We start from the raw sequence: 27,201 nt of genomic DNA on the forward strand, positions 1-27,201 counted from the left end.
TGGCCCCGTATGGTATATCTTAACAACGTGAATAATATCTCTGAGGTATGTCCAAAAAAAGGTTTTATGTCTGCTCAAAAAGATGTTTTTAGCATGTCTAAAAGACGTTCTTTCAGATTTTGAAAATAGAAAATTTTTCATAAAAATAACTTTTAAATTTTATTTTCTAAGTTCAACGTATACACCGAAACTGTTTAAGATGAATGTTATATAAATTTTTTAAGTTCAATTCATTTTATTGAAAAATAAGTTCGTAATCTTTTTGAAGACTTTTATCTGTCTCAGATGGCTGAGACGCTTTAGGCGTAGAGTTTCAACCCAACATTGCCCCTTTCCGCGTTGACCGGGTTTACTGGGATGGGTGACTATGAGGTGTTCCACGCCAAATTCGAAGACCATCTGCAATTGCATCTCCGATTTTTTTAAAACTTTTTTTTCTTTTAGTACTAATTGTGACTAGCTTTCATGATTTTTTCAAATTTTTTTAGCAAGCCGTTTTCGAGATTTGAATTTTATAAAAAAAAAATATTTTTTTCTTTTTTAGATAAAATAAATGCTTTAGCAAATAATCAATCGAGTCGAGAAAAGGAAGTAAAATCTATGATTCAAAATTGTATGATAGACACCATTCAACGTCTCAACAAGAATGCGTAAATAAATGATTTCATTTTTTGTATTTTTTCTAGTTTACATTTAGAACCTACTTACACTGTAAAGAAAATGTTTAAGAAGTTAATGGCAACCGGAGTGGAGAGTAAAAATGAAATTTACTTCAAAAGTGAGTTAATCATTAAGGGGGAAAACTCGTGTAAAACAACATTTAAAAAAAATTTTTTTTGATTTAAAAATTAATTTACTATCTGTAGAATATGATCCTTTATTACTAATCTATAATTAGATGTATGAATGTCCTTTAGTACCTAAGCATAAGTTTAGCACTTCAGATGCTACCAAATGCAGATAACTATGAGCACGAGATCCCTCTATTCTTTCGGTTTCTTGTCAATATAATTTTATTAATTGTCATTAGAAAGCACCATAAGCAAGTAATAGTAAATCTTTGTTTTAGTGCAATATTTTTTTTCGAATACATAACGTCTTCAAGGCCAATTTTTAACCGATTTTAATCAAACTTACCACAAATCTTCTTTATTTTACTGGCTATTGCATGACAAGCTCCTTTTTTTAAAAAATTTTTTTAATAATTATTCTTGAACATTATTTATAAGAAAAAAAAGTAATTTTTTTTCAAAATAGTCCCAAATTTTCAAAAAAAAATTTTTTTTAGTTTTCTCTTCTTCATGCAAAACGTATTTGCGTATTTTAATAAACAAAATTTTTTCATGAAGCTTATATTACGTACTTCAAGGTATGCTTTAGTTTAATTCAATAAACTTTACCATAGTTTTAAAAAAAATCCTTAAAAAATGTACATTTACACGAGTTTCCCCCCTTAAATTAATTTCCTATCACAAACTCACAGTCACTAGGTATAAAATTAACTCGTAAAGCATTAATTCCTTCTCTCTTAAACTCCAAATGTGAGCAACTTATATAAATATAGTCCCCTTTGAAGTTAAAATTTAACTTTCTTTTTACAGTGTAAGATCCACTTAGTTTTATTTGTATTTCTTATAAGCCAACACAGAAAAAAACTGAACACTGATTTTAGAATATCTACTTAAATTAAGTGGAAAATATTCTTACAATAATAACAATATTCTTATTGAAAGAATTAATATTTCTAGGCTCCTATTTAAGTAGGTATTCTAAAATCTAGAATATCGTTTTTCTGTAATCATAAAATGAGTAGTGTATGCTACTCACTTGTACGTGAAGTAGGGTGTACATCTACAGCAATTAATATTTTATAGTTATGTACGTTCGTTGTATACCCTACTTTTATACTCCTAAAATCTTAAAATTTGCAAAAACAATTGAAATAATCTTTTGAGACCATCAATACCACTACAAACTGGTAAAACACTGCAAATATCAAAAAAATGTTGTGTTTAATAGTATGTAATTTCTTTTCTTCAAATTATAGCGTTTAGGAGTATGAAAATAGGGTAGACAACGTGTATAACTATCAATGATTATGAATTACTGTAGAGCTTACTTTACGCTTTTTCATGAAAAAATGGGAAATTTAATTTTCTTTTTGGATTCAAAGTAGGATCTGAATCTATTCAAGTTATAGCCTTGTTTAAGACTGCTACAACCTAACAGACTCTGAAAATTCAAGTTCAAAGTAGGGCTTAAAATTGGACTGGAGTTGTCCAACAGCAAAAGTTGCGGACGAAATAAAAAATATTGTTACTACAAAATATAATTTATCAAAATTATATTTGTAATACCTGTATTTTTATTTTTAATAAAAGTATTTCAGAGCAAAAAGACCAAAAGCCTTCTTAAAGCGCTTTAAGAACGTTTTATGCCTGCCAATTTAAGGTTCTAAAAACGTTTCAAGAATATTTTTTAGTTTTTTGAGATAATTGCAACTTAGAAAAAAAGTCGTAAATTATTTAAAGACTTTTGGGGTGCTTATTACGAATTTACAGTCAGATTTTTGAAATTCAAAATGGTGGATCTAATATTACAGACGAAAATATTACAAATTAAACAGATTTTGCTTGAAACTTTTTACTCGAGGGTTTTTGGAGTCGCTGATTACAAATTAGGAGTCAGATTTTATAAATTCAAAATGGCGGGTCCAATATGGCGGATAAAAAAAATAAAAATCTAACTGAATTATATATTGGAGACGCCATTTTGAATTTGTAATATCTGACTTCGTATTCGAAATCAGAGACCACAAAAACCCCCTAGTGACAAGTTCCAAGCTGATCAAAATGTTTTTTTATTTTTTTCGTCCGCCATATTGAATCTGTCATTTTTAATATTTAAAATCTGACTTCATATTCGTAATCAGCAACCCCAAAAACCCCTGAGATTTGAATTCAGCGTAAAAAATACATTAAGAAACGTTCTTACTTTTTCGCGTCCAACTGTTAACATGAATTTGTCTTCCTGTGCTATAAATGTTGCATTTGTGCGGTCATGCTCTCCCATGAAATATTTATGATAAAAATATACATAATTCAAGGAGATTGTATCGCTTGACTGAACTAGTCAAAAGAATAACCATTTTTCTCGGATTTGACTCACTTTGTAATTAGAAAATTAGAAAAGATTGAATTAGATTAAAATATATGTCAAAATTGTGAGTTTTTAACCGAGATCACCACTTCTCTTTTTTTTGAAGTAAAAATTAAGAAATTAATTAAAAATCATTGAAAAACATCAATAAAAATACATACAAATTATCACTATTTTATAACACTAAAATTAGAATTTTTAGAAAATAAAATCTTTTGTAATTAACAATTAAATTTTTTTGCAAATTTCAGAGATTGTCGCTTTAATTAGACAATTTGATTGAATCGCAATTGCTTTGGGGTTTTCTCGCCACAAAGTTATATAAAATAAAATTTTTTATAAATAATAATTAAAAATTGAATAAAGCTAATAATAATATCATGGTGGTGATCTCGCCACAAGTGTATATATTCAGAGAAAAACACAATAACTTTTAAAACACTTAAAAAATCGCAAAGTAAACCACACCATGACATTCAGAAGACTGAAATTAATAAAACATAATTACGTTAAATTTTTTTTGATGAAATTTTTTCTCAAAATAAAATCACAAAAATTAAAAAAATAAGTTGTGAAATAAGTTTCGATTTCAGTAATCACTCTGTCATTCGGTTGCTTCTTCTTTAATCGGATCGAAACTTAGGGCATATACAGGGTGTTCCAAAAGTATGAAAACTTGCAAATATCTCGAAAAGTACGCATTTTCGTGATGCTTCTTTTTTCACTGTTGGGCCCGGGGACCAATTTTTTGGCTTCAAAAATGTAGATCTTTTTTTGGGAACAACTTGTGCTTTGATTATTTTTCACGAAAATGCGTATTTTTCGAGATATTTATAAGTTTCCATACTTTTGGAACACCCTGTATGCACACTGCTATAAGAGACATTTACGTGAAGCGACAAATTTCTAAGTCAGAGAATACGAAAATAAAAGCCAAATGGTGATCTCACCCCACTCTACTCTATACTTATACGTATTTGAAATATGTATATTTAATTTTTTTTAGACTAGACGTAAAAGGTGCTATATTACAAATTGAAAAATTTACAAGAAATTTTATAAGTTTGCCAAAAGCAGGTGAGACTTTATTAAAACATTATTTATTGTAGTAAATATATAATTTTTATTTTTGAACATTTATACCCAAGTAACACGTCATATTACTGGAGTGCTATTTTGTAACTTCACTTCACTTTCACTTTACTTCACCTCCACTTCATTCTGGTTTAAATGTGATTGTACTTCACTTTGTATTATTTTGAAATTAAATTTCCTAATGCGTTTTTTACAAAAAGTAAATATTCTTAAATATAATTGTGATAAACATATTTAATCGATTAGTAATAATATTTTTTAATGGTCTATTATTATTATTATTATTATTATTATTATTATTTTCAATTGTAATGCCGAATCAGCTTCTGTGCTCTATGGATACGTTGCTCGTGTTTAGAGCAAATATTATTAGATTATATTAGAGGTGTGCAAGAAGCTCGAATGTCGAGCCGAGACGAGCCGAAAATGAAGTGAATGTGAAGTGAAATGAAAGTGTTACGAAAGTGAAGTGAAAGTGAAGTGAAGTTGCAGAATAGCACCCGTGTAATGTTAAAATATCCGCCTGATAGTAATATTACAAGGAAATGTTACCGTAATATATAATATACACTTCGATGGATTGTCCTGAAATTTTATAGGCTTATTACAGTCATCAATGCCTAAAATCAGACACAAGGGTTTCCAAAATTATCCACATTTTTTTATGTCACTTTTTCAAAAATTCAAAAATACGTTTTTTAACCAAAACTTTTTTTACACTGTAAATATAATTTTTTGTCCAAAAAACTTATTTCTCGCATTAAAATAAATTGATTAACCTATATAATGTCTATATTTTACTTAAAATCTATAAATTATATCATTTTTTAATTTTTGAAAAAAAACTTTGTTCGTATTTTTTTAAAAAACTGTTTTTTTTATGAAAATTATTAATAAATTTTGTCAAAACCGTATTCCTGGCATGAAAACGAATCGATTGATGTGTATAAAGTTTACATTTTACCAATATTTGTAAAATTGATCGCTATTTTAGCTGTAATCCTTCTTTTAATCTTGAATATAAGTGTATCATGATGAGAAAGCTAAATGGCCATGAATTGAACACTTTGCTTATATTCGTGTTATATTAAATTAATGTTACCGAAATATTACAATAACATTACGACGTAATATTACTGTAGGGGAGGATGAGGCAAAGATAGTTAGTTGCCGAAAATACGTCTTACCTAACTATTCATGTCCCATCCTCCCGTAATGTTATTGGAATATTACAGTAACATTTCCCTATAATATTACCATAAGGAGGACATTTTAACATTACATTAATATTATGTGATACTTGGGTGATTGTGTTTCATTGTCAAATTGTTTTGAAATAGATCCATGTATTATTTTTTTATTTTAATTATGAATGTTTATAAAATTAACCCCCCTTCATCACCGCCAAATATTAATAAAAGTCAAAAAATTTGTTGGGTTACATATTGTTTTGAAAAAAATTGATTTTTCAAGTTGGGACATTACACATAAAAAGTCTCATATATGAAATGTATCTTTTTGAAAATAATATACAATGAACTATCTGTAATTACTATATTTAAAAGTACCTAATTTTTAAAATGCTTATAAGAATTTATTTTTGCTAATAGAGATTTTGAATATCAAAGAAAATTATTGCCTTAAGGAATTAGAGGGGAAGATTTCAAACCCGAAACGGAAAGAAGGTATAATTTATACTTATTTACACAGAGAAAAAAATCAAGCGAATATAGTAGTAGAAACAGTGAAGGCGCTTGTATACCTCACCGATCCCAAGTATACTTCTGTCGTGTACCATTGGAGTAAAAGAAACAAATGATATTTCTGTCTCTTTTACTCCAATGGTACACGACGCAAGTATACTCTGGATCGGTGAGGTATACAAACGCCTTAACTCTACTACTTTCGGGCGTGCGCTTTCTACGATATTCGTAGAAGAATATACCCAATTTACAAGGTCCTATACCAAAAGAGTAACAGATCCCTGCCAAATATCGTTGAAAGCGCACGCACGAAAGTAGTATAGTATATATCTACTATATTTGGTTGATTTTTTTCTTCGTGTAGTACCCGGTTATTCATTATATTATAAAAATATCTTAGAGATATAGATATATCCAAATAATTCTGGTATTGTGTATAACTTTGCGTGATTTTTTGTCAAATTAGTATGTGAGTTAAGTTCAGAGATGGCAACCGAAACCGATAACCGAAAAAACAGAAATTTTTAAGAAACCGAAAACAAAAAATCGATACCCTTATTATAAAAATTTAAAAACCGTTATTTCGAAACCTAAATTTTATTTTTTCTGTTTTTTTCGGTTTTAATAATCGGGTAGAACAAATCGAAGAAAATTTAATAAAAAATGTTTTGATTTCTTACAATTCTGCACAAAAAAGAATTTCTAAAAATGTGAAATCGATTGAAATCTTAAATTTCTGGAAGTCCATGGAAAATGATTTTCCTTAATTGCGAGCTCTAGCTGATCAAGTAATATCAGTTTCAGCAACCCAAGTAAGCGTAGAACGCTTATTTTCAAGTCTTAAGTTTGTATTATCTCATCTACGTAGCAATCTTTCTTCACATATATACACTGAGAGACCTTTTGGACTGCAGCGGAACAAGGTAAGTGACAGCAGCGCCACTATGGTTTTGGTGTGCGGCGGTAAAATTTTGGGAGCGTGACTGTCCAAAATGTTAGTGAGTAGCTCACCGAAGTTGTGGGGACGCCACCTTTGGTTTGTAGCTGTACAACTTTTTGGCAGACACGCGCCCAAAAATCTACTACAGCAGCCCAAACGTAGTCTCGTAGCTTACCAACAGAATGCTCCGCAGCCGCCTGTCGAAAGTCGGCTACGGTGCAAAAGGTCTCTCAGTGTAGGAAAATGTGTTACTCATTTGTCAAAATAAATTATTTGCTGCAAAAAATTAATATAAAATTTCAAAAAATAATTATTTCTGTTTTGAAAATTCTACATTTTGTTTAACTATTAAGAGTTTTAATGTTCATACTTATAATATAAATTTATAAATAAATTATGAGTAATTATAATACATTTATTTTGTTCTAAATAATTCAAATCCATAAATATTTTTATTCATATTATTACTAGAGGGAAACAATTAAAAAACCGAAACCTAAAAAAACCGAAATTTTTGACATTAAAAACCCAAACCGGAACCTTAATCTTTTAAGAAAAAACAGAAACCGCAATACCCATACCGAAAAAATTTCGGTTGCCATCCCTGGTTAAGTTAGAACAGTTTCATGCTAATGCAAAAATACCATGTGATAGAATTAACCAGAATTATGACAGTAATTCGAAAAAAGTTCTTTCAGTAGACGTAAAGTACACCGAAATCGAATTACTGTTACACATAAAAATTAAAATTTTAGTAAATGAAGTATTATTATTATAGGAGAAGAACAATGTAAAAATATTAATCTTACGAAGAAAAAAGGAAATAAAAACCCTACAGGAGGCAAAAAATCAAATGTTAAGGCAGCAATAAGATCAAGTAAGAATATTGTCTAACATAAAAAATACATGTGACTCTTTGTAACAAGAAATATTTTAGTCCTAAAATATTAACGGTTATGGTTACGATCATTTTACCATATTAATAGTGAACGGGAACAAGCCTATTGCATCAATTCTTATCAAAAGTTATGTTTATTATATTATTTATTATATTATATTATTTATATTATTTATTATATACATAAAAAATTATGTAATGAATATTAAAATTTATCATTAGTATATGCCTTGAGAGTTAATCCTTTTGTATGTATTTTCATTTCAAAACTAACAAACTCAACCTACAAATTTGTGGAGCCAAAATACTTATCATCACAAAGAGTCACACAAGAGAGGCGTTTTATTTCAAGTAACTTAGTTAACAATTATGCAGCTATTTTCTGAGAAAACAGAAAGATAAAAAAAATTTAGTTAAATTAAAAATATCAAATCTTTTTTTTAATTAAAAATAATTTAATTTATTACAGAATCTCAAGGCCCAAAATCAGCAAAAAAAAATATTAAAATATCTGAAGTCAGTGAAAAATCTAACGCTGAAATAAACATTGATGAAATAAGTGGTAATTAAGTTCATACCATATTAACTTCTTATTATAAAAAACTGCATAATATTCGTACATTATTTAAATTTGGTTAAATATTAATTACGATCTTCCATAAAGTAGGCAGTACCACAAAAATAATATATATAAGTCATTTTACGTGTAATGTCATGAGTTGAAAAATTGATTTCTCAAAAAATACTGAAACCTGTGGAAATTGTTGTCCTACTTGATGGTTAAATATTTCAAAAAATTTTTTTTTTACTTTTTTGAAAACTTGGGATGAAAAAAATTTTCATAAAAGATAAAATTAAAATAGAGGACGGTGTCAATCAAAACTGAGAAAATTGACCCCCCTACCTCATCCCAAGTTTTCAAAAAAGTCAAAAAAATTTTTTTGAAATATTTAACCATCAAGTAGGACAACAATTTCCACAGGTTTCAGTAGTTTTTGAGAAATCAATTTTTCAACTCATGACATTCCACGTAAAATATCTTATATGTATATAAAGTCCAAAATATTCCCAAAGTATGTGTAAACATATGTCAAAAATATGAACACTTGACTCTTTAAGAAGTCTATTATACAGTGGCGTTAAAAAATTTTGAACGATATGTTTTTGTATGATTTCTTTCAGATCTTTCGAATGGTATAACATTTTTTAAAAAAACTTAAATTGTTTATAAAAAAATCCATTAATTCAAACTTCATCTCAGGTTCGTTAGATGCGGAATTTTATGACTTTTCATTTTGAAAGTTCATATTTTCGGTAATTTTATTTGTTTGTAAAATATTTATTTTATTTTTATAATTATTAATTAATAAATTAGTTAATATCTCAAAAACAAAAAATAGACATTCTAATATTTTTAGTACTGAAAATATGCATTCTAAACTTTACAAAAAAATTAAAATATTAAAGAGAAATGTCAATTTTGACAAAAAGTCAAAAATATATTTATTTTTTAAAAAAGGTGTTTTTTAAATTTAAAAAAAATTTTTTTACAACATTCATAAAGAAAAAAGCCGGGCTCAAAATTATCCAGCCAACAGGATCATTTTGATCTTAAGCAAAAATGAGCCCAGGTTTTTATTGTGCGAAAGAACAGAAAAAACCGTTACATACATTGGCGCCATTTTTCCTGACTGTAACAAGTACCTTGCCCCCCTCACGATAAAAACGTTACGTATTTTTTTAATGGCTCCTTTATAGTTTTTGATAAAAGCTAACAATATCTTGTGGTTAAAGCACTCATCCATAGGGTCCAACTATGTTCCATTTTGTTTATATTAATAAAATATAGAGCTAAAATTTTTGTTTTAGTTTAAAAAATATAAAATTCACAAATAATAAGTAATATGCTATATTATAGATGCTCAAAACTCACAATCAGACAATGACAGAAGTTTGAACTTCGTTTTAGATGGTAATACAATTTTTTATGTTTTAAAGATTTGAGTATTATACCAAGTAGTTTTAAGTGACGAATAATAAGTAATATGCTTTGTTGTACACAGAGAAAAGATATATTTGTCTTAGAAACTTTTTATTTATTTGGAATAAATTTCATTTTGGTTTAAATAAAATTTTATTTGTCTCAAATATATATTTTATTTATGTTGAATAACATTTTTATTTAAAACAAATAAATAGGCTACTTGGTGATGAGACAAATATACGTTTATTCAACGTGATTTATTTATGATTTATTTGGTTCAAATAAATCATTTCTCTGGGTGTATTTGAAAATAATTTGTATTAATTTTTTATAGCTCCTCGAAACTCAGAAACTCCGGAAAATATAAATCAAAACTTAAGTGGTAATTTATATTATGTATTTTATATTATGTATGACAGGAAAAATTAAAATAACTGAAAATAGGATTTTGAAAAAACTCTACTTGTCAAATGATAACTTTAAACTTTAACGTTTTTTGCTATCTATAAGAATTAATCAATTTATTTATACCCAGCAAACCAGATATAAAATGTTATATAACTTGAAAATAACTGTTTGTTAGATCAGATGAAACAAGTTATTTATAGAATAATTATGTAAATATTTTGTAACTAAAATCTGGAATATTATTGCACCAATACTTATCTATCTGTTTCATATTGTAAATGTAACTGAATTCTGGAGTACTGTTACATAATAGTTATGGAACTGTTCTATAACCAAAATGTAACAAAATTCTGGAACACTGATATAAAATAGTTGTCGAACTGTTCTATAACTGAAATGTAACCAAACGATAGAATAATGTTATAATAGTGCTACATAATTATTTCATGAAGTAGATATCGCAGTAGATTATATACACTAACCAAGCAGAAATTTCGGTAAAATTTGTTAAATATAGTTTTAATTTCACATTTTCTATTTTCCGTTTAAATGAATTGAAAAATTTCTCTAATATGTATGATAAAACAAATATACTTATCCTTACTTAATTTGTTTTATAAATAAGTTTAGGTTAAATTATTAATGAAACGTTTTAAAATTTTTAGACAATTTTCTATAAATATTTTTATTTGTACATGAGATGTATCGATGTTCTATATTTGTTATATCTTTGTTATATTCGGGATGGAACGATATTGAACTAAACTAGTTACTAAATAGTTTTTAACAAGTTATATAAAAATTTACAAATTGATCTTTTAATGTAACACGGAGAGAAATAGATGGTACGGGGTACTATCTAGATAGTACCAGGTACCATATTTGATCTTACATATACGGACAGCAATCTAGATTCTATTAGTAACAATCCAGATTGTACGGAGTAACGTCTTGATTGTAGTGGGTAGCATAACCATACTTTTTGTAACATCTTTGATAGTACCGAGTAGCATAATGATAGTACCGGATAACATCTACTTTTTACCATCTTAAGATCATAAATTCTTACCATCTATTTCTCTCCGTGAACTATTCTATATTATGGTTTGCTGGGTACACTGTGATTATTTTTTATTAAAAATTATTTTAAAACAAAATTCGTAAAGAATTATGAAACTCTTTTTCTAACAGTTCAAAAAAATACAAAATTTGAGTCAAGTCTGAAATATCAAAAATTTTGTTTAATTGAAAATAATTTCATTTATTACAGACTCTCCAGACACAGAATATGCAGAAAATAATATAAATTTAATTAGATTAAGTGAGAAATCTAACGCAGAAAGTAACATTGATAAAACAAGTGGTAATTAAATTCCTTCTATATTTACATCTTATCAGATATATAAAATTACATAATAGATTAACACTATTTAAATTTGGTTAATCATAAATTATGATCTTCCATAAAGTTTACAATACCACAAAAATAATATATATATATATATATATCGCTGGGTTAGTGGAAAAAAAGGACACGTCGGATTTTCGTTGAAAAAGAGGACACGTCGCGTTTGAATTGAAGAAAAGGACACGTCGAATTATATATTTTTTTAAGAAAATTTAAGTTGGTAACACTTTTTTTGAGGTTGACATTTAAATATTTATTTATTTATCACTTAACTGAAATAAATTATATTGGTTAGAATGGTTAAAAATTAAATTATAATATTGAAAATTTAACCTTATAATGCTATCTTAATTAATATTTTTGTTTAATACAATTTTCAGTTTTCGCTAAGTTACAAAAATTAAAATTATATTTATCCTTATTAAAAGATGAAAGATGTATATGCAGCAAAAAATTTATAACTTCAAAAATTTTTCGGGTCGTTTATGTGTAAATTGATAAAAAAAATTTTGATTGTAGGAAATAAAACTTAAATATAAAAGACAAACATCATAAAATGAAATAACAATTTTTATTATTATTTTTTATATTTTATTGATAATCGGAAATCAATGATGTGAAGTTATAAATTTGACGAATTTAAAAGTGTTACCAACTTAAATTTTCTTAAAAAAATATAAAATTTGACGTGTCCTTTTCTTCAACTCAAACGCGACGTGTCCTCTTTTTCAACGAAAATCCGACGTGTCCTTTTTTTCCACTAACCCAGCGATATATATATATATATATATATATAAAACTATAAACAAAAGCACTATTACATCAAAAGTCTCAATAAACAATGTTTATCTTAAAAATATATCAGTTAACATATTTTTTCTAACGTTTTTATTCCAAATGAAAATTATATGTTATTTATAGAAATTGGTGAATTTGATAAATATATATTCCAAAAGTGAAATTAGATTATTTATTATCTTTTTAATTTCTTTCAATATAAATGGGTAATAAAATATGCTATTCTGCAATATCAAGATATGATAATCGAATTTTTATTCTGTTTCGGAATTCATTTCAACTTTTTTCTATCTTATTTAATTCTTTTTCAGTTAAATTTCAAAATTTCTAAAGTATATATGTGACCGGGTCTGAGATATAAAAATATAAGTAATTCTAAGACAAAAATCACTCTTTGTATTTTTCCTTGAAATAAAAAATTAAAAACTTATTAATTTTTCAAATTTAACGAAAAATTCTACCTAAATCCTCGAAGATGATCTCCAGGTATACCCGTCATCGGCGACCTGGTTGTCCAAGTGTTAAGGATATTTTCTCAAACCTCAAATATGAATGCCAAAACCATTAAAAAAAACTATGTTAAATGTAATTCTAATCGGGTTCGCTATAATTTTCCTTTAATCTACTCTCGAAAATACGTATGTATACTAAGTTTGAGCCCAATCGGTTAAAATGGCCAGATTTTAGAGGGGGGGACAAAATATTGTAGACAGACATGAGTGAAATCATAAGTGTTCCGTTTCGGTTCACTGCGTGAACGGAACCCTAAAAATATATAAAGAACATTTATCTAGGTTCTTTGAAATATAAAATGTTTGAAGAAATCTGTTTTAATTAGTAGTAAAACTTTAAACGCGTTTTTTTCGAAAAGTTGATTTTGGTCGATAGCACCGTTTTCTCAGACCCGGTCACATATACTATAAAAGTTCACGAGAATAATTTGTCACCTTCAGGCTTGTAGGGATAAAAAATCTTTTGACTTCTTTTTAAAATTTTTTTTCCATAGAATTAAATGGAATTGAATTTTATGGCTTTCTGTTTTTTAAGTGGAATTGATATAGAGGAAATTTTCCGAATTAGAAGGAAATAAAATTTTGAATTCCATTCAATTCCACCTTTCTTGTCTGGTACCTGTGTGAAACACGGCTTCTACCTGAATAATGAAAATAAGATGACCAAATTCACGAATAATAAGTACCTAATATGCATTGTTGTAGTTGAAAATAATTTTCATTATTTCTTTACAGCACCTCAAGACACAGAAACACCAAAAGTTCTAAATGAACACTTAAATGGTAATTTATATCGCATTATACATATATATAACAGGGAAAATTAAAATAACCAAAAATGGGATTTTGTAAAAACTCTAGTTGTCAAATCTCAATTTTATACTTAAATGTTTTCTTTCTCTTTATTCAAAATAATTTTAAAAACAAAATGTTAATATGAAAGATTAAATTTGATAGTTGCATTTGAAGAGAAATTATAAACATTCAAAACATAAAAATATTTAAAAATTTAACAATTCATAACTGTTAAACGACTATATAAAAAATGTGGAAAATTTATGAAGCTTTTTTTCTAACAGTTAAAAAAAATAAGAAATTCGAGACAAATAAAAAATTTAAAAAATTTTTTTTAATTAAATATGTTCTCATTTATTACAGACTCTCAAGACCAAGAATATGAAAATTCAGAATATGATGAAAATTTTATAAATATATCTAGAATTAGTGAAAACTCATACGATGAGGAAAACAATAATCAAATAAGTGGTAATTAAATTTATATTATATATATAGGGGAGGATGGGGCAAGGATAGTTAGGTAAGATATTTTTGGATCTAGCCGTGAAATTTAAACTGGCATCGGAAAAAGAATAGTATCGTTGGAAAGCCTGTTTATTTAGCTACAATTTTGCTATACATTGTTTTCTTGTAGATTGCAATGCCTTCGAGATAATATTGGAAAAGTAAAAAAAAAATTTTAACTATCCTTGCCCCACTAGTGGGGCAAAGATAGTTGAAAATTTGTTTTTACTAAGAATGATACAAAAAATCATGAAATTTGATTTTCCATTGTTTCAAGGCTTTTTTCGAATTATCACAAATTTTTAGTACAAAAAAAATTTTTTTTTAAAAAACGAATATGATATTCGTTTTCAGCACAAAATTTTACACCAGAAAACATTTACGCAACCAAATATATTTAATAAATTATATCCGCAAAAATAAGATTGAATAATAAAAATAAGGTGAAAATATTTTAGCAAAACTGAGATGTAACACAAATGGGCACGTAGCTTCTACAAATAGTGTCCCCGCAAGCTCAAATTTTTACTGTCATCTTTTGGTGTTAAGACGAGTGTACATGATAAATGACCCGTTTTTTTGACGAGCCGTTTCTGAATTAGAGCCACTAACTATCCTTGCCCCTTAACTATCCTTGCCCCATCCTCCCCTATATATGACAGAAAAGATAAATAATACTGAAAGTAAGATTTTGATAAAATTCTTGTTATATAAATAATGTGTGTTTTCTCTTTATTCAAATGATTTTTATAACATTACAGATGTTCAAAACTCACAATCAGACAATGGCGGAAGTTTTAAACTCGTTTTAGATGGTAATACAATTTTTATATTTTCATTATATTTCCCGTGTGGAAAAGTGATGTGGGCCCCCAGTGGAGGCCTTATGGATCGCCCTCATGTCATGAGATGACATGCTCATGGGCCCTCACGTTTGCCTTAATGTTTATTAATCAACAATATTATTAATAATAGTTAATTAAAAATAAATAATCTTAAATTATGAATAATAACCTATTTATTTACTAATTCTTCCATTTTAAATTAAATTCTTACTCAAATTGAATTAATTAATTTTTTTAATTAACTGTCGGATATAATTAAAAGTAATAATAAATTAATTAATTAAAAAATTAAAAAATATGTTATGGTCGGATATTTTCATTTTTCAACTAATTCATACATAGAATTAATAATTAAACGCAAACCTCAGAAATAAATAAATCTAACGCATGGGGGGAATCGAACCTACGACCTACGGATTATGAGTCTAACGCTTTACCAACTCATTTAGTTAAAGTTAAGATATTAAATTATATTTTCCAATCAAATGCAATTTATAAAATATAATTAATTATATGCTTTATGATTATTATCATGAATCATCCCAGGTAAATTTTCAAAAAAAGTGAAAATATATTTTTATTAAAAACGTTTTTTTCGTTGTTCTGAATCATTGTAAACATTAATTTTTTGGTGATAAAAAAATATTTGACTTTTGAATTTAGAAAATTTTGCTATTCGATCATGTGGGCGATCTATACGGGCCCTACGTTGGCCCTCATGTCTCTTGCCATATGTGAGAGTGTTTTTTTTTTAAAGTTTAAATATATTTTTATTAAAAACGCGTTTTTTGTTGTTCTAAATCATTGTAAACATTAATTTTTTGTTGATAAAAAAATATTTAACTTTTGGACTTAGAAAATTTTGCTAAACGATCATGTGGGTAATCCATGCGGGGCCCCTACGTTGGCCCTCATGGATTCGCCATATGGATCAGCCCTCATGCGCCCCCGCCGGGGGCCCCGAAGTCTTGGGGGCAAGATCGTGGCATTTTTCACACGGGTTCATTTAAATTAAAAGCATTTTCTATGAAGTCGTAAAGTGATCAAAAAATATACCTATATGTTTTTTGATAATTACGTTGTGAATATTTAAAAACCCATTATTTGATTAAATTTTTTGAGAAGGATTGTAATTGGTGCCTATTAATGTATAAATTTCATATAATCAACTTCATTTAATCATTTTATTAATATTTAACAAAATTTTCAAATAACCGCGCCACCTAACCCCAAATGTACTTTTGAGATATTTATTAATTTAAAAAAAAAACTGTTAATATAAATCGAAATTTTTTTTGTTTCTTAATAACAAATGTATAGAGCTCAAAACTTAATATTTGTGCTCTTCTACAATTCATTTTTTAAAGAGATATCACAAAAAAATTAAGAGGTTAAAAAATTACTTTGGAGTGCCAAATATCAAGTGCATTAAATACTTTAACTTCCCTGTTGAAAATTCCTATGTGAGAACACATATGGGATCCCATCCAGGATCTCTTGTGAGTTCTTATGTGGGTTCCCGTACAGGTTCACACATAAGATCCTGTATGAAAAGGTTCCTGGGATGAACTTGCGTGAGATCAAGCGCACGATCTTATGTCTCTGTAAAAGCAATAACACAGGATCCCATGAGGTTTCCTGTGTAGGTTCCTATATGAACAACACGATAAATAGGAACACACATGGGATCTTATCCGAGATCTTGTATGAGTTCTTACATAGGTTCTCACATATAAGAAGATTAATAGCATATATATAAAAGCATTCTATAAAATCTTATTAAGCTGCTATTAATCTTCTTATATGTGAGAACCTATGTAAGAACTCATACAAGATCTCGGATAAGATCCCATGTGTGTTCCTATTTATCGTGTTGTTCATATAGGAACCTACACAGGAAACCTCATGGGATCCTGTGTTATTGCTTTTACAGAGACATAAGATCGTGCGCTTGATCTCACGCAAGTTCATCCCAGGAACCTTTTCATACAGGATCTTATGTGTGAACCTGTATGGGAACCCACATAAGAACTCACAAGAAATCCTGGATGGGATCCCATATGTGTTCTCACATAGGAATTTTCAACAGGGTTGAATGAAGAGAAAAATTAATTTAACTTAACACTTTTGAATAAACTCAAGTGCGCCAAGCAACCCCTGCGCCAAATAGCCCCGGTCTCCCCTAAATAGAATTGATGAAAAGAGGAAATTTTCCGAATTAAAAGGAAATAAAATTTTAAATTCCATTCAATTCCACCCTTGTTGTTGGGTACATATGCGACGAACTACTACTACCTATTAAATAATGAAAATACTACTTTTCATAGTTGAAAATAATTTACATTACTTCTTTACAGCACCTGGAGACTCAGAAATTTCGAAAAATATAAATCAAGACTTAAGTGGTAATTAATTTTTTATTATATATATGACAGAAAAGATAAATAAAATAAGGTTTTGATAAAACTCTAGTTATATAACTAATTTAACCTCACAATGAGATTAAATAAGTTATATAACTAATGTGTGTTTTCTCTTTATTCAAATGATTTTTGTAATATTATAGATTCTCAAAACTCACAATCAGATAATGACGGAAGTTTTAAGCTCGTATTAGATGGTAATAAAATTTTTATTATATTTTAAAGATTTGAGTGTTATACCAAATAGTTTTATGTAATGAATAAACATAAGAAGATATGAATGCAATATCGAGTTATAGATTACTTTTGTGTATCACTTGAATACTAAAAATTTATTTCTTTAGTGCAAATTAACAAAATGAAAAGTACTGATACAGTGCAGAAAAAATTAGTTTATACTGTTGTTTCTATTCTATACTGACCTATAACATTATCTATATCTAGAAAAACATTTCAGTCAAACTTTTTTTTCTTGAAGATCACCTAGGTAAATCACTAGTACCAAAGAGTAGCGTATATTTTAACAATTTTTTTTCTGTGACTAATTAAATAAAAAAATTTTGTTGGTATTAGTTTGTATAGTTTTTTTATACCCTTTTGATTGGTTGATGCGCATATTAAAAAAATGTATTTAACATTAGAATATGATATTAACAAACTGTTATTCTTAAATCCTTATAACTGTGATAAAAAATAATGGATTTCAAATTATACAGTAGGCGACATTAAGTTATACATTACGAAACATTAAGTCACATGAACTACATAATGTAATAATTATTATTGAAGCCTTGAATGACAAAAGGGGTCAAGTGCCAATTTTTTCAAAATAAAAATTTTTTTTATTAAAAAATCAAGTAAATTTATTTACACATTTCTGTAAAAAGGTTTTGATTTTTACTGCTTTTTACTTAAAACAATTATGAAAATCAATAATTTTATTATAATAATAATTAAAGCACCTAATTTTTATTTTTTTAAAATCTTTATTAATATAATAATATAATATTTTATATTGTACATCATACTAGTATTGTACCAGTACAATAACAGTACGTTATACTAAGTCACAAAAGTTTTCAGTACGTCGTACTCGTATTCTACCGATATTGCATACCGGTACGCCGTACTAGTACAGTACCTGGTACCGTGCGAAGGTACATGGCTGGTACAGTACCAGTACGCCTAGTACGCTGTACTAGTATTATACTCCCGAGGCGAAATTTAAGGTCTACTTTACAAGGAGTAAAGTAGGGTTAAACAGACCCTCTTTAGCTTCCTCAACCAGTCGCAAATTTCCCTTTCTTCCACGTTTGGATTCAAAGGAGGGTCTAGGGGAGTCTACAAGATCTAAAAGAGGGCCTGTTTAGGTTCTAAGGGAAGCTAAAGAGGATTTAAATTTCGCCTCGGGCTACTACCGTACTAGTACATGTGTTATCTGGGTATATATATATATAATTTTTGGTTGGAAAAACTCACAAAAACTAAATTTAAACGACTTAAAATTATTGGCTGGTCAAATTCTTTTGCCATGATTGCCTCGACGGTTGACAAAACTAAAGATAAAAAAAAGTTTAAAAGTTCACAAATTATTGTTTTTGATAATACTTATTAATATTATGTGGGTAAATTATTATTTTTATTTTGTTCTGCTTCAAAATTATTATTTTTTTCAGTCACAACTTATCAACTCGATTTTGTATTTATATTCCCATGTCAACGTAGCGTAATGGGCAGCGTGTTTGGCTGTAGAGCGTTAGGTTAGGGGGTCTTATCCTAGCGAGCATTAGATATTTTCGAAAATGTATGTAGACAATAGCAGTTAATTATAATAGGTAGAAGTATATGTGAAGTCTCCGATAATAAATAATGTGATAATTGTATAAATAATTAGATTTTTTAATTTTCTTAATGTTGATACTACTACCTATTTAAAGTTTGTCGGACTTTATGATGAGTTGTCGGACCAACCATCCTCATCAATGGACGGTGAACCGTTATCATTTGTATAGTTTGCTCAACCATCGGCAGATTAAGTTGGGCCAACTATTAATTTTAAAGTTGGACAAACTTTGGAAATTATGGTTGTCATAACAGTATTAAGAAATTCAATTAGAAACATATAATTTTCATAGAAAAAATTAAAATTGACACCAACATTTTAAAAGAAGTTAAGATCATTCAAAACATCAAATATTTAAAAATATTAACGATTCACAACTTGTGAACGGCTTAAAAAATATTAATAAAAATTATGAATCTACTTTTCCAAGAGTAAAAAAATAAAATCAGAATTAAATCAAAAATATTGAAGCTCTATTTTAATCATAAATAATTTCATTTATTACAGCCTCTCAAGACCAAGATTATGTTGAAAATAATATAAATATGCCTAGCAGTAATAAATCTAACAAAGAAATAAACGTTGATCTAAGAAATGGTAATTAAATTTATATTACAAATACTTTTAATTATATAAAATTATATCATTGCCAAATATTATTTAAAGTTTGTTGAGCATAAATTATGATCTTCCATAAAGTTTACAATATCACAAAATAATATACATTTGACGCATCGCGAAGAAAGGGGCCTAAGAGACAAATCACTTTAAGGTTATGTTTGAGTCAGTTTTACATTAATATAACTCTTTTTCTTAATTGCGTAATAGTAAAATTGTAAACATAATATGAAATTTATTGACTCTTAAATCCTTACTGTTAATTCCCATATGAGATCCTATATAAGATCGCTTATGGTTTCTTATATGAGATTCTATACGAAATCCTATAAGGACATCTCGTAAGGAGAAAATCATCAGTGTCCATATAGGATCCCATATGAGATAGGAATTTGAATAATAAAATTTGTGAATATCTCAAAAACGGTAAGAGGTACGCAAAATCGGACAAAATTTTGAGTTCATTTTATATAAAGCAAAATTATTTTATGTTTAAAACCTAAAATATGTCCTAAATATACCTAAAATAGTTTTTAAATAACTACTACATATTCCCATGTGGGTTCCTATGTGAGATCTCATATAGAATTCTATATGGACACTCATGAAATTTTTCTCATGACTTTCCATATAGGATTCTCGTAAGATCTCATGTAGTATCTCATATGAGAAAACTCATATGATCTTATACGGGATCTCATACGGGAATTTACAATAGGGATCCTTTTCTTCACAACGCGTCAAATACATAAGTATATAAACAAAGGCAGTAAATAGTTTTGATTTATTTATATTCATAAATTCTTTTGTCAAAATTTTTGTCGCAGTTTAAATATGTTGACATTTGTTTACATTTTTTAACCAAAAGAACAAATATTTTTTTCTCAATCAACTATGTATATCATAATAACATGTCGGTTAACATATTTTTTATGATTACAAAGTTGAAATCAGATTTTTAAAATTTTAAATGGCGGGTTTCAAGTTAAATTTTAAAAATTCAACATGACAGATTCAATATGGCGGACAAAAAATATAAATCAAACAGAATGACATATTGGAGCCGCCATTTGAATTTCTAATATCTGACTTCGTATTTGAAATCAGAGACCCCAAAGACCCCCTAGTAACAATAACAACTTTTATAAATGGTGAAAACAATAAGTTTTTTTTCCATATGGAAACATGTTATATGAGATCCTGATCAATTGTCCGAATGTATGTATGTGTGTGTGAATCCTTCTTTCGTCCGCCATTTTTAATATTAAAAATCTGACTTCATATTCGTAATCAGCGACCTCAAGAACTTCCGAGTTTCAAGCAAATGCTATTAAGTTTTAATTTTTCCCGACATATTTTATTGGACATTTTGAAATTTGACGTGTTAGAGAAAATCTAACGACAGATTCGAATTCAACGTAAAAAAAGTTCGTTAAGAAATGTTCTTACTTTCCCGGGTCCAAAAGTTGACCCAAATTTGTTTTGCTGTGTAATTTGTCAATCAGTTAATATACTCTTTTATAGTTAAACAAATTGGCATATTGCAAATTGACCATAAACCATTTATACTGTTTTTTGTTAAAAATGATTTAATTTAAATTATTGTAGAGACTCGTGCCTCAGAAATTCAAAAAATCGAAGAATTAATTAAGTCAAAAATTAAGGAACCAATTGTCATTGAAATTCCAACGCCTACGTTAAATCAATCATCATCTCTACCTTTATCACTTTTATTCCAATCTGCAAACAATCCAAATGCACCATCAACGGCATCAAGAAAAACAACAGAACTGTCCTCATCACCCCCAAATTCATCTAAGGATTTAGACACAAACAATCCAAATGCAACATCAGCAGCAACAAAAAAAACAACAGAACTGTCCTCTTCACCCCCAAATTCATCTAAGGATTTAGACACAAACAATCCAAATGCAACATCAGCAGCAACAAAAAAAACAACAGAACTGTCCTCTTCACCCCCAAATTCATCTAAGGATTTAGAGATTAATTTCAAAACTGAAAATTCAAAAGACAGAAGAACTATGCGTTCACAACTTTTCAAACTTTTAAAGAATTTTAATGATGAGCGTAACTATTCAAAGTGTTTGTTTTGCTCTACATGCATTTCTGACTGCCTTCATTCAAATGAAAATTCGCTTCTAAATTCAAAAAAACAGTTACGTAATCCTTCAAGAACTTCATCTAAATCTAAAAGTTCATTCCGGTCATCTCACGGCTCGCCAAAAGATTCAAAACGACATTTAAATTTTCATGAATCTACTTCTCATCATTCACGATCAGCTCATTTACCAAATCATTTCAAGACTAGAACAAATTTGCATAATTATCCAAACCATGCATCAAATACACAAAATTTGTCACGGTCACCTCGCCAATCACGAAAAGATTCAAAACATTTTCATGAAACAACATCTCATCGTTCTCGATCACCTCATTTCAAGATAAGAACAAATTCGTATAATCATCCAAATCATTCATCTATCCCACAAGATTTTTCCCGGTCACGACACCACTCAAGAAGAAACTCAAAACATTTTCATGAAACAACAGCTCATCGTTCTCGATCTCCCTATTTTCAAAATTATTTTAAGACAACAAATTCAACTACTCTTTCAAATAATGTTTCAAACCCACAAAAGTCTCGGTCATCTCACCACTCACCAAGAAATTCCAAACAACATTCAAATTTTAATAAAACAACATCTCATCATTCTCGATCACCTAATTTGAAGACTAAAACAAATTCGCATAACTATCCAAATCATTCATCTAACACACAAGATTTATCACGGTCACCTTGCCATTCACGAAGAGACTCCAAACATTTTCATAAAACAACATCTCATCGTCCTCGATCACCCCATTTCAAGACTAGAACAAATTCTCATATTCATCCAAATCATTCAGCCAGCCCACAACATTTGTCCCGGTCATCACACCATTCACGAAGAGACTCAAAACATTTTCATAAAACCACATCATATCGTTCTCGATCACCTTATGTGCAAAATCATTTGAAGACAACAAATTCAATTAATCTTTTAAATAAAAATTCTTCAAACTCACAAAAAAGATTCTTTAAAAGTGTCGGGAGTTCGACGCCACTCACCTAGAAAAAATAAAGGTGAATTGATTAATATTCAATTTTTTAAAAGAATTTAATTGTTTTAAGACATTCTTATGTTCTTTAATTAGTTTAATAATAAAGTTAAAAAATTGAGTTAATAAGTTACAATCGAAAAAATGTTTTAAAATACTGAAATTTGTTTACAGTGTTAACTTAATTTTTTACTCAGATGTAGTTATGCAGAAATATTATTTGGATTTAAAATTAAAATTTTGCATTCGAAACGTATTATTCATTATAAAGTAATAAAAAAATAAGGACTTTGCACAACGATCAATCCAAGAATTATAATCATTCATTGAACGGTCCGTCCGTCCTATCGACGAGAATCGTCGCGATTTCATCATAGGGATCATGCAGGGATCAACTATTAACTGTAGCTGTAGGTGGCGTATTCTAAAAGGTACTTTTTTGATGCACTTAAATCCGGACAACCATTAATATATAAATTCAAATTCAAACGGGAATCTCTTCATAAAGGTTTATTCTAGACAATAAACCTAAAAACTCGGAAAAGTGCGAGTGTAACTCGCACTGAAATAGAGGGTTCTGTACTATTTTATGTTTTGGAAACTTTAAACTCGTTTTTCTCGAATACACATTTTTTTCTAAAATTATCATTTCTCTTTAAAAATTTGATAAAATGAATCATCAACTCCAATCGTGATTCCCTTTTTCTTCCTGTAATTTTCACATAAAAATACATTTGTAAAATAAATATAAACTGTCTGGGTTGAATATTGTGAACGTTAGGGGGATTAAACACTTTTTTCGAAATTTTTATTTTTCCTTGACAACGCTATGTAAATCGATCCGAATCAAGTTCGCTATATTTTTCCTATAATTTTCACTTTAAAATACATAAGTGTACTACTAGGGGGGGGGTACATAGTAATTTTTCGTAAAAAAATACCAATTTTCAGCCTTCCATATAAATTCGTGTGCCCGCTATGGGGGAGGTAGGGGAGGGGTATCTATCTTCATCTGAATTAATAGAATTTTCACTGATTCGCCAGTGTATTTTCACTTATTTGAATAAGTGGTATACTTATAACTGGTTACATAGTGAATTTTTACTGATAAATCAGTGTATTTAACTGATTCACCAGTGTCTCTGGTTTTTTAAATAAAGAATCGAATGATTTTGAACTTTTTAAAATCGGTTCGGTAAATATGGAGAAAAGCTATGCACCAGTTTGAGAAATGTGTTTTCGAGAAAAACGTGTTTAAAGTTTCCAAAACATAATACTTTAAACTAAGGCTATCAAACAATCTATGATAACAACTTTTCTTTACATATTTTTTAAAAAACGTTTTGGGACAGTAATTTTCTGAAACTAAGTAACATTTTCAAGCAAAAAAATCGACTTTTTTGGAATTCTAAACTAGAAAGTCACTTTAAAGGTGCTTTTATAACTATAGTATTCTGGTCAAGCAATCGGCTGGATTGAATTTTCACGGAAAATCACTGAATTTAATTGGTTATAACAAAATTCAATTTTCACGGTGGAAATGTAATATTTGTCAGAGCCATGCAAATTTAGTTATACAACCTTGACAATTCAATCCAGTTGATTGCTTAACCAAAATACTGGGGGTATAAAGCACCCTAAGTCTTTATAAATTAGTCGAATATTAGATATACAAGAGACCCTATTTATTGACACTTAATGAGCATTTAATGATACTACCGAGGAATCCCACCTTTTAGCAGTAGTATACTTAAAAATTTGTCCGGACTGCACCAATCAGAATATGAGTATAGCATCGTGTCGTCGGACTCAATTTAGAGACGAAGAAGATGTGAGGCTTAAAACATATTAATTAAAGGCTATGCTATACATGTAAATCATATGCTCTTCATGTCCCGAGGCGAAATTTAAGGCCCGCTTTACAAGGAGTAAAGTAGGGTTAAACAAACCCTATTTAGCTTCCTCAACTAGTAGCAAATTTCCCTTTCTTTCACGTTTCGATTCAAAGTAGGGTCTAAAAATGTTGATTTCAGTTTTAAATGGTAATTAAAAAAATTGTGTGAAAAAGAAATTAATTTTGCTTTAATCAAATTAATTAACCCGTCAACGATCGCGCCGTGAGAAAAAGTCTCACGCAACACTACTCAACATATAGGGCGCTGTTGCAGTGCGAGTGAGAAACAAAAAATAGCGCGACTGCTGAAGGGTTAAAAGACTATTTTTTTTGTATTTTTTATACTTCTTAAATCGAACTAGACCCTCTTTAGCTTCCTCAACCAATCGCAAATTTCTGTTTATTCCACGTTTGGATTCAAAGGAGGGTCTAGGGGAGTCTACAAGATCCAAAAGAGGACCTATTTAGGTTCTAAGGGAAGCTAAAGAGGATTCGAATTTCGCCTCGGGGTGTCTCTTGAAAATCACGTTACTAGCAGAGTAGAACTATTAACAAGATAAAAAAATCTATACCTGTTGGAAACAACAGGTGATTTTATATTAAGACGATTTTTCTATTGTCGCTAGCAGAATTGCTCCTCTGTTAGCAGAGTAGCAGTATTAACAAGATAAAAAATTCCATACTTGTTGGAAACAACAGATGATTTTATTTTAAGAAGATTTTCGTCTGTCGCCAGCTGAATTGCTTCTCTGCTAGAAGATTAGCACTATTAACAAGATGGAAAGTTTCATACCTGTTGGAAATAATAGACGATTTTATTTTCAGTAGATTTTTCTTGTGTCACCAGCAGTGTAGCACTATTACCTTGATAAAAGAGTCCATACCTGTTGGAAACAACAGATGATTTTATTTTAAGAAGTTTTTCTTCTGTCGCTAACAGAATTGCTTCTCTTTTGGCAGAGTAGCAGTGTTAACGAGATGGAATGTTTTATACCTGTTGAAAACAACAGACGATTTATTTTATGAAGATTTTCTTCTGTCGCTAACAGAATTACTTCTCTTTTAGCAGTTAGCAGTGTTAACGAGATGGAATGTTTTATACCTGTTGGAAACAACAGATGATTTAATTTTAAGAAGATTTTCTTCTGTCGCCAGCTGAATTGCTTCTCTGCTAGCAGATTAGCACTATTAACAAGATGGAAAGTTTCATACCTGTTGGAAATAATAGACGATTTTATTTTACGAAGATTTTCTTCTGTCGCTAACAGAATTGCTTCTCTGTTAGCAGAGTAGCAGTGTTAACGAGATGGAATGTTTTATACCTGTTGGAAACAACAGATGATTTTATTTTAAGAAGATACTCTTCTGTCGCCAGCTGAATTGCTTCTCTGCTATCAGATTAGCACTATTAACAAGATGGAAAGTTTTATATCTGTTGGAAACAACAGATGATTTTATTTGCAGTAGATTTTTGTTTTGTCGCTAACAAAATTGCTTCTCTGTTAGCAGAGTAGCAGTGTTAACGAGATGGAATGTTTTATACCTGTTGGAAACAACAGATGATTTTATTTTAAGAAGATACTCTTCTGTCGCCAGCTGAATTGCTTCTCTGCTAGCAGATTAGCACTATTTACAAGATGGAAAGTTTTATACCTGTTGGAAATAATAGACGATCTTATTTTCAGTAGATTTTTTTTTGTCGCTAACAGAATTGCTTCTCTGTTAGCAGAGTAGCAGTGTTAACGAGATGGAATGTTTTATACCTGTTGGAAACAACAGATGATTTTATTTTAAGAAGATACTCTTCTGTCGCCAGCTGAATTGCTTCTCTGCTATCAGATTAGCACTATTAACAAGATGGAAAGTTTTATACCTGTTGGAAACAACAGATGATTTTATTTGCAGTAGATTTTTGTTTTGTCGCTAACAAAATTGCTTCTCTGTTAGCAGAGTAGCAGTGTTAACGAGATGGAATGTTTTATACCTGTTGGAAACAACAGATGATTTTATTTTAAGAAGATACTCTTCTGTCGCCAGCTGAATTGCTTCTCTGCTAGCAGATTAGCACTATTTACAAGATGGAAAGTTTTATACCTGTTGGAAATAATAGACGATCTTATTTTCAGTAGATTTTTTTTTGTCGCTAACAGAATTGCTTCTCTGTTAGCAGAGTAGCAGTGTTAACGAGATGGAATGTTTTATACCTGTTGGAAACAACAGATGATTTTATTTTAAGAAGATACTCTTCTGT

The 27,201-nt window shown here is 28.8% G+C and overlaps 1 protein-coding gene across 1 annotated transcript in view; it reads left to right on the forward strand.

Annotated features, from left to right (window-relative positions):
* The window catches only part of LOC127282304 (putative uncharacterized protein DDB_G0282133), a 41,790-nt gene extending 18,720 nt beyond the window's left edge, over positions 1-23,070 (forward strand). Inside the window, exons 8-22 of the mRNA XM_051306471.1 lie at positions 545-650; positions 4,166-4,236; positions 5,865-5,939; positions 7,676-7,774; positions 8,265-8,357; positions 9,714-9,767; positions 10,114-10,161; positions 11,458-11,550; positions 13,641-13,688; positions 14,064-14,171; positions 14,969-15,022; positions 17,410-17,457; positions 17,619-17,672; positions 19,826-19,915; positions 21,545-23,070. Coding sequence (XP_051162428.1) covers positions 545-650; positions 4,166-4,236; positions 5,865-5,939; positions 7,676-7,774; positions 8,265-8,357; positions 9,714-9,767; positions 10,114-10,161; positions 11,458-11,550; positions 13,641-13,688; positions 14,064-14,171; positions 14,969-15,022; positions 17,410-17,457; positions 17,619-17,672; positions 19,826-19,915; positions 21,545-23,070 — 2,567 coding nt within the window. The remainder of the gene's footprint in view (positions 1-544; positions 651-4,165; positions 4,237-5,864; positions 5,940-7,675; positions 7,775-8,264; positions 8,358-9,713; positions 9,768-10,113; positions 10,162-11,457; positions 11,551-13,640; positions 13,689-14,063; positions 14,172-14,968; positions 15,023-17,409; positions 17,458-17,618; positions 17,673-19,825; positions 19,916-21,544) is intronic.
* The last annotated feature ends 4,131 nt before the right edge of the window (positions 23,071-27,201 follow it).

The sequence above is a fragment of the Leptopilina boulardi genome, unplaced genomic scaffold (assembly GCF_019393585.1).
Source record: "Leptopilina boulardi isolate dan_hultmark-lab unplaced genomic scaffold, ZJU_Lbou_2.1 LbouV2_295, whole genome shotgun sequence".
Taxonomy (NCBI): Eukaryota; Metazoa; Arthropoda; class Insecta; order Hymenoptera; family Figitidae; genus Leptopilina; species Leptopilina boulardi.